Source organism: Erpetoichthys calabaricus, chromosome 5 (genome assembly GCF_900747795.2).
Source record: "Erpetoichthys calabaricus chromosome 5, fErpCal1.3, whole genome shotgun sequence".
Taxonomy (NCBI): domain Eukaryota; kingdom Metazoa; phylum Chordata; class Cladistia; order Polypteriformes; family Polypteridae; genus Erpetoichthys; species Erpetoichthys calabaricus.
Window position 1 is genome coordinate 100,409,310 of NC_041398.2, and position 9,575 is coordinate 100,418,884.

At 36.3% G+C, this 9,575-nt stretch overlaps 1 protein-coding gene across 1 annotated transcript; it reads left to right on the top strand.

Moving 5' to 3' along the window:
• The first annotated feature begins 7,054 nt into the window (after positions 1 to 7,054).
• On the top strand, positions 7,055 to 9,373 carry msx1a (muscle segment homeobox 1a). The gene is made up of 2 exons (XM_028801832.2): positions 7,055 to 7,596; positions 8,305 to 9,373. The coding sequence occupies exons 1-2, from the start codon at positions 7,170 to 7,172 to the stop codon at positions 8,727 to 8,729; spliced, it is 852 nt and encodes a 283-aa protein (XP_028657665.1). The 5' UTR covers positions 7,055 to 7,169; the 3' UTR covers positions 8,730 to 9,373.
• Positions 9,374 to 9,575: the final 202 nt, after the last annotated feature.

Sequence of the window (9,575 nt, forward strand, 5' to 3'; positions counted from 1 at the left end):
TCACTGTAATTAACTGCAGTCCTAAACAGTTGCCTTCCTCAGACAGTAATATATATTATATAATATAAATAATATGGATATTCTACTATTTGAAACCCCATTGTAGCAACTAACGACCCATGAAAAGAACTACAGAAGGAAAAAAAATAATTACAATCATATATGACTACCAATAGTATTCTTACGAACTCCAGAAGGCTAACTTATGAAATGTTAAGTGCGCTTTTCATAGGCTCCTCTGCAGCCGCATTAATCTTACTTTTTAAAAATTTATAAGAGCTTCATAAACACATCTTTAATTTTAACGCGATACTCGAACCACAGTGGAGCGTGCCTTTAGTTTTGTGATTGCCAATAACATCTGAACTAAATTCGTCCAATTCACTTTTTCATAAACCTCTACTTTTTACAGGTTTATTTGTACCAATATCTCCCTAAAAAAAAAGGACAAATAAAAATCATTAATGCACAACATACCGATCTGAGGTGTAATAGTCAACGTGCTACTCATAAACGTGTAAGAACACAATCTGCTAAGTGTATTTTATTACAGATACTTAAATGTGTAAATCACATTTCGACCGAAGCAATTAATTTGAATATGTTGATGAGGTCACTTCAGACACGAAATCAAACTATTGGTCATATAAATAACTCATCAGAACTTAAAATTAGATCTTAAATCCCAATTATTTTAGGGAAAATACCTCTAGTAAATGTAAATATATTATTATATATTATATAATTTTTTTTTAAGAAAAAAATAGTTTTACAATGAGAATCAGAGGCAACGCTGACTTCTCTTTGTCCCAGTTATTTGTGAGGACGATGAACTGGAATACATTTGCCGATGTGTGAAATCTGCAGTGTGGGACACTCGTACTGGTCACAGCCTACATGTTCTAGGCAGGAAAGCAGAATGACAAACCACAATTCGTAGAACTATCAAGATCCGGGGCACATTTTAAACGGACTACGTAGGCTTAGTTAAAATATTCAGGTGATTTTTATGAATGCGATCTTCGCAAAGGATGAAAAAAAAAAAAAAAGTTTATAAAATGTCACAAAACTTATTACAAAGCGCAGATTCACTCAAGGGGTTAAAGGCGCTATATAAATAAAATATATTATTATTTATTAACTTAAGCTTAGCATAAATCATCAAAAACAATTAGATTACACTTTATAGATTGAAGATATTACCATAAAGTGTTAAGAGAAAAATTGATACTCACCATTATCGCAAAAAAAAATAATTTAGTGTGTGCAAAATGCTTCTGTAGTATTAAATACTGAAAAAACATCAAAACAATCATCTCCTATCAATGAATTAACGAAATGTATGATAAGCGTGTCTTATAAATACTGGACAGAACGATACACATAATGGAAGTGTGACAGAAAGAAAGAAAGAAAGAAAGAAAGAAAGAAAGAAAGAAAGAAAGAAAGAACCGTGCAATTAAATCATCTCGCATTTAACACTCATATTGTTTAATTAACTTTTTTTCTGGATGTTTGTGACTAAAAATACTAAAACAAATAAAACGAAATGTATTCAATTTTGCAGATTGCACCCTGGCAATTTGGTAGCCGTGACCCATATGTCAAGTGATTTAAAATGCTTCAACAAATATTTGGGCGCAACATTTATTGTTTTTTACAACTATAAACACAGTAACTGGTTCTGACGTTTATGACGAATTAACAGTTTAAACGCCAATTTTTTATTTTTTTATTATAAATATGTTATATGGAATTTGCATATAAACTAAACTCTATAATGCATGATCAAAATTGAAATATAGTGTTTGAAATATCCAGTACAAAATGTTACTTTTAGCCAGTTTCTCTCAATGAACCTGAATAATTAGGAAAACGGACAAGAGTAATAACTGTGAAACTTCACTTGAGTTACAAAGTTTAAGCAAAATTTAGACACAAAAAGAATCTACAGGTAAAAAAATAACAGCAACATTATAATTTTATCTAGAGAAAAGAGGAGCGAGAAGTCTGAAGATTTAGTGAAATTGTTTTTCCAACTTTTTATTCAGACTGAACTGCACACCACACTCTACAAAATAACGGTTTTAAAACTGCACTTTAGTTCTACGAGTAATCACACAGCCAGTATTGTCGGAAAAAAGACCCATTTAATTCTAGGAAAAATTCTTTGCATGTGATTTTTAAAAGCTTCCTAGTATTTGGACAAGACAAAAATATTTAATGTATGGTAGACTACCTGGATACTAACCGATCAGGAGAACCTGAACTTAATCTGTGGTATTGTACGCAGCAATTTATTTATTTATTTTAATCACGAACGCTTTTCTGTTTCACAAATCTGTTACCATCTTTTCATGTTTATTTATGCTACCTGTTACAGATCTAAATAATAATGGTCCTTTCCTGAACCTTCATGTGGATGAGAACCAAAAATGGCATTCCTCTGAAGAACCACTCTGGCACCTTTCTGTTTAAGAGTGCATGCACGAAATACAGAATGACATAAGACAATACAGTTAAATCGTATTTTTTGCCTTCATGGTCTTTGAGAATAGCACAGCTAAATAGAAAAAATATGCTTTATGTGCAAGACTTTTGTGTCTTAGATGTCACACTCTCCTAGGTGCTAAATAATTATGATCTGAAAAAAAAATTTATTTGATATCCTAAATTTTACATAAACACGAAGAGGCTTCATTTCAATAAAACATTTTTCTGGCATAGTGGTGTATTGGTTAGCCCAAATGTAATGCTCCAGTGGTCCTAGGTTCAAATCCTGCCTTGCAGCTGATGCTGTTGGGGTAGGTTCCACCATCCATTTACTCCACAAGATCCTGTAATTCTGTATTGCAATCGGTAGACTCAGAAAATGAAAATACAAATAAAAAAAAAAATATATGGTATTTATATAGAGCAGACCTTTTAACCATTAATAAAGATTATTTAAAAAGTTTAAACGAGCAAAAAAAAATAAATAAAAGGAATCTTTTTATAATCTATGCTATTACAAATAAAGCATAACCAACCAAAAAATCATGTATAACGCCATACATACAGAATACAACGAACAACAGCCCCTGGTCTCCCCCTGTTTAACTAAGCTAAGCTCCTCGCACGTCACGATGGTCACCCTGGCCCCTTTTCTCGCATCACATAGGCCCGGATATAGTTAAGCGAGCCCGAAACGCTGCACCAAGCAGCACCAAGCAGCCCCGCGCACAGCAAATCAACCAATACCGATATCGATGTCGTGTAAGTTTCTTTTCCCCGAAAATCCTACAAGCGTTTTGAAACCCATTTATTAACGACTTAGCTACATAATAAGTCCCATTATTAATGATACCGAGTACTGCCAAAGAAAAGCGTCTGCTTGCCATGGAAATACCAGCCGAGCCAAGACTTTTAGGCAAGCCAGAGGGCCTTGGAGTCAGCTTGACATCTTGAGGCTTAAATAACCGTAAGGCATTGTTACTCCCTGGCAGCAAAGTGCCTCGTTACGCCTGATTGAGCTAATTGCTTTGAAATAGGATATATTATCTATAATTATAGAGATCTTGGAGGAGACGGCCAGCCCTTTCTTTCATCTTTTCCAAGTGCATCATAATGTCGCGTTCAAATTAATTTCGGCCACTTGAAATAGCGCATTCCTCTGAAAGCGGCGCATATCTGTTGGCTTAAAGAGATAGGGTCCCATGGAGACAAAGATTTTAACAGAAATACTTTAGAGCTATCATACTTTTGGGTCAGCAGTGTTGAAGGAAAATGAATGACCAATAGTGGCCAGCCTGAATAAATTACGTGCTTTGATATTTTTATTGAGTGGTCGTCGCGTATATTTATTAACAAGAGAACGTGCTGTAAATTTGTTTCAGAAATATATTTTCTCCCGTCAGTGTCATGATACTATTAATTGTCTAAACATAACTTTTCTTCTTAGCCTTCTTCATTGACTCTGAATGCTTTACGTGGTCCTTTAAGCCTTTAAAGTTAAACCTGACAGGCTGCATGAAAAGACTTAGGACAACTTTCAGTGCCAACTGAACAAAAGGATATTGTCCCCTTTCGCTGCCTCTTCACACCAAATCAAAGCTAAAGTTTATAAAGTCAAACAAAGCTCTCAAGTGGCATACATTCCTTTTCTATTTCACTCCAACCCTCATTTGTTGTATTGAAATTGAAATAAAACGCTATGGTAATCGGCTTTGCGTGGCGCTTTCATTGCATTAAAAGGAACTGTTTGGGATGCTAATTGCCCAATATTGTTCTGCAGCGCCAGTGCCCTACTGGGCTTCACATTACCCAATACAAACAGGGCACTTGCGCAAACACTAGTATAGTAGATAACTTACTATATCTACACGTCAGAATTAAATTTCCAGTTGCCACACACTGCAGGAATTAGCGGTGTAGTGACTCAAGAGAAACCTATACCTTTTAAATACTTTATTGTAGAACTGAGCCGCACTGCATTATACCGTCTACAGCGTTTCCTGTAATTAGCTAATGTGTGGTAATGCTTCACTGTACTGACTGTACAGTCATTCCGTTAAAATATTATAAATCAATAACACTTTACAACGCTCATATCCCTCGCAGTGAAAATATTATAAAATGAACGATACAAAGTGAGCACAAAAAAAGTGTTTCAATTAAAAGATTTTTAAAGTCGTATCTCTATGTCCTTACAGGATGGCAGAGCACAATAAAATAAAGAATGAGAAATTAAAAATCACAATTCGCAGAATGGGTAGATGGAAGGATGGATAAAGTTTCACTGTTCATTAAGAATGAAGGAGTTGTCTTTCTATAAAACTGCACTGAATTAATCAAACTGCTTCATGCATTTGCAGTTAGCACTGTTCTGATTCAAAAAGCAACCATTAAAAGCACACATTTTAGTCTTGCTACGAATGCGTTTGCTATTTCCTGCAGCTATTTGCAATGATCACTTAACGCAGTGACATTGGTGACGTAATATTAATGTGGGTTGGGTATTTTAGTGAAATTACTTTTATTAGTTAAGCCCTCTGTCATAAATTTACTATTTTAAAAATAACTACACCTCCTTACGCTTTACAAATAATGCGGCGTTACATGTGAAGTGTTTTTGTTACAGAACAAGTAGAACATGACATGTTTGTTCGTTTGTGAGGTATATTTACCCACTGTCTGTAATAATATACAGACTGCATTATAACTAAATAATCATCACCATTATCATAATTAGTATTATTATTGCTGCTTTTGTTGTTACGGTGCTGCTATTATAGTCTATAATCAGCTGACTTTATTTGCAGAGATATGTAGACTGCATTTCTAAACGTGTTTCATCGACGGGCCCTCGTGGTCACTAGTGTCTGTATTTACACGGGGATGACTTTTTTCCCATTACAATTATTTAACTGGAGCCTAGAAAGACTTAGAAAATGGCGTGCGATCGGCTGAGAAAGCTAATTTTTCAGGCTGAATAGCCTAATGTCCCAAGGCTAGGGCGGGCAGAAGAAGGCGGGTTGCTCTCTTGATGCGGGTTAAAGTTTTTCAATAGTCTCCCTGAAGTTGAATCCTTTGATCAGACCGCTGCTGGCGCCTAAAAACAACATAACTTGTCTGCCTATTAGAGGCACTGACTAATCGTGACAGATTGTTTATACTTAGCAATTAGCAATGCAGGCGCTTCCCTGAGAAGGTACTAAATCCTCCAAGAAGACAATTTAGTCATTTCTCTTTATGTACTTAATTTATACGCGCAAATAAAACACATTAGACGTGTTTAAGATTGTAATGATTGCAAAGTATTGAAAGGCTCCTACTAAACAAAATACACCTCCCTCTTCGGAATTCATTTGCATTTTAAGGATATTTGATTGCAAGGCGATGCGAACATTCATAGAACACTTCAGATAGGAAGGAAAGTAGATTCACATGGTTGGACATATACTTGAATGCCACAAATTAGCTTTTGTTACGTTTTAAGTTTATTGGTCTAGCCTGCCAATGTTTACAGGAGACTAAATGCGTGTTACCAGCTTCATTACCTCTGTTCAGTGACTATTCTTTTACCTATTGAAATGCACATCATTTTAATGTAAACTAATCAAAGGAAAAATAATATTCCGCAGTCCCTCCTCCAAACCAGATAATTACCCTTAAATGACAGCGAGGGCTTGTGTGTTTCTATGAGATTAGAGCCCCGCAGCTATCAATAAACGTTAGTCAGCAAGGGGCCAATCGCATTAAAGAACAGCAGGCTAATAGACCTGCCATTGCGTAACCTAGTCCAGCGAACAGGCTTGCGTGACCTTTAAAAAAACTATTCATCTATCTATTCATTCGTCAAATAATAATAATAATAATAATAATAATAATAATAATAATAGTATAACAACAAAAAGCACTGGATTACACCCTAAGGTTACTGGTTCTGTTCCTGTCTTTGAGTCTCTGTGTGACCCTGAGCAGATCACTTAATCTCTCTGTGCTCTAAATTTATATATAAAATCTAATAACAGTTGTCGTGCATCATAAACTTGTAGGTTATTTTGAATAAAGGACTCCGTCAAATGCGCAATAATAATAATAATAATAATAATAAAAAGATTGCATGGGTTCCTGGAAGTATGTCCCGTAAACAATTAACTAAAGGCAGAAATCAGCACTGGACAAGATGCCCGGTAAATGACAAGGCACGCTTTTTGCGCACACAATCAGAGTCACACTCACTGAACTTGCAAATAATAATAATAATAATAATAATAATAATAATAATAATAATAATGCTACTTACGCGTAACCGTCTTTTATTAGCATTGACCTATGCATTACACATACGTTTACATCAGGCAATTGCTATTTGCCAGCCTTGCGCTGTTATTAAAGTAAACATGAAAACACGCAATTAATCGATAGCTGGTCCGGAGCCTTTCTCAAGACGCCAGTCTTACTGTGACAGCTCGTGGGGAGCGGAACATGACTGGCAGGACCTTTCTCCCGCCCACTGAAAGCTCATTGGACAGCGCCTCTCAGACATCTGCCTTATTAGCGAGTTCTGGGCGCCGTGTTGACTAAACATGATAATGTTCTGAAACGGTAAGGATTTTGCTATACTCGATCAGACCTAAGCTTCTTGTGAACTGCTGACCTCCACAAACGGAAAGGATTGACTCTGCATGGCCCCTAGTATTACAATGACTTCTCTACCAATTTGTCGTAAGGGAGAAGACTCTTCTTGCGTTGTCTTGAACAGAAACGATATGCAGACTAATCTACACATGGCAGGAGACGAGGAGCTTGAAAAGCCGAAAGTTTCTATACTTCCCTTCAGCGTCGAGGCGCTGATGGCAGATAAAAAACCTTCCAGAGACTTGTCATGCACCGATGGCGCAACTGTCGCAGGAACTTCGCACTCTCTCAGTCCCAGGACGGGTACTCGGAGCTGCACAGAGACCCCGGTGTCCCCCTTAACTATCAACTCGCCGTTTTCTGTCGGAGGACTAATCAAAATGCCCGAGGACGCACTTGTCAAATCCGAAAGCCCGGAAAGTCAAGAACGAAATGCGTGGATACAGAGCTCTCGTTTCTCGCCACCGCCTCCTAGTAAGTTTCACAAAATTTAACATTTGTTTGTTATTTACCTTACATATGTTAGTATAAAGAGGGCCAGTTTGTAGTCCTAGGATATTAATGGGACGACGGTTGTGTAAAGAAATTAGCTGCGTTGTATTACAATGAAGTACTGTAGGATCTAACGTCTTTCTGGTTTTCTTCATCAATTAATGATATCGAAACAAAAAAGTTAAAACATTTGAGCAGTCCAGTTAATCACGTTATAAACGTGAATGACTGTTTCAGCCTGCTAATAAAGTAGCCATTGTAAATCAATCAAAAAAGTCCCAATGTGATAAATATGAGCCTCCATTTACATTGACAACTTTATTAAGATGTTCATATACTGTACATTTTTGTTTTGTTGGGGATAAACTGTATGACCAGGCCAAAGTAAGTGAAGGGAATAAGGCAAATAAAAGTAAAAAGAGTTAAATCATTTTCTTCTTCTTATATATTAGTATCAGTTAACAAAATGGATGGATGGATGAATGAAAGTCTTACTTATTCACAAATTAGTAATCATATTTTGTGGAATATTTTTTGAACATGTGATGTTTAGCCAGACAATTGTTAGTTTTTGATTACCAAAGTGCACAGCCCTTTCTCTTAATCATCATTAGGACAAAAATACATTTCGTACGTCGTTATTGTGATCTCAACATCTAATCATATGCGATTTATTATTGTTATTTTCAGGACGCCTGAGCCCCCCAGCATGTCCACTGAGAAAGCATAAAACAAACAGGAAGCCACGGACTCCTTTCACCACTTCCCAGCTGTTGGCATTGGAGAGGAAGTTCCGACAAAAACAGTACCTGTCCATTGCGGAGAGGGCCGAGTTTTCCAGCTCTCTGAATCTGACAGAAACGCAGGTGAAAATCTGGTTTCAAAACCGGAGGGCAAAAGCTAAAAGGCTGCAAGAAGCAGAACTGGAGAAACTAAAAATGGCAGCCAAGCCTATGTTACCACCAGCCTTTGGAATTTCCTTTCCTCTTGGTACCCCAGTGCCAGCAACTTCACTTTACGGAGCATCACATGCATTCCAGAGACATTCCCTCCCCGTGTCTCCCATGGGACTTTATGCTGCTCACGTTGGATACAGCATGTATCACCTGGCCTAAAGGAAAAGGCTAGCCATTGAAGACGAAAATACCTCCAATGCATATCTTCTCGAAACGTTTTCCTGATCCTGGAATTCATTGTTGACTCTGTTATTGAGATCAGATACGTATTTAACGCGAGATACTGAATATTAAGACTGATAATTAAGTCTGAAGTATCAACCGATAAATGTCCTGTTACACTTTATACACCTTTTCTGTTGATTGCCGTAACTTTTGTGCTTCCAACTCCCAATACTTTTATTCGGTTGTCTTCATCTGGATCCACACCACACATTCACAGCTGAACATGGAAAATAAACAGTGTATCTGCGGCATCTGCATTTTTATATGAAAAACATGTTTTGGAAACAACTAGTCTGTTAAAATGTCGGGGCTTTCCTTCAATGCATAAAACAACGAGGAGGCTTCATTATTTTTTTGTTTAATTTGACAGACAATACACCAGAAATAATCCAATGCTCTTTGTTTAAAAGAAAAAAAAAGTATATTTAACAGCACAGTCTGTTATGTATGTATTTCACTGCTTCCTTTGGAAGGGATTTGTGTACTATAATATAATGTATATTTGAAATTTTTATTATCATTTATATTGACTATATTTGTTAAATAAATTAACAATAAAGGAAATTTTATTAATATTATGCATTGTCATTTTCCTTTTTTGGGGGTGGGGCGGCAGGAGTAACTTTTATAAATTTTCGTTGTTAATTTCTAACAGTTCATAAACACAAACACAAATTCTAAAAGTAACGTTCAAGTAGCAATATGCTATGCAACAGGTTATAGATTCTTGTTTACACGTTTCCTGGAAACGAAGGCTCCTTATGTACCCATGGCTTTTAA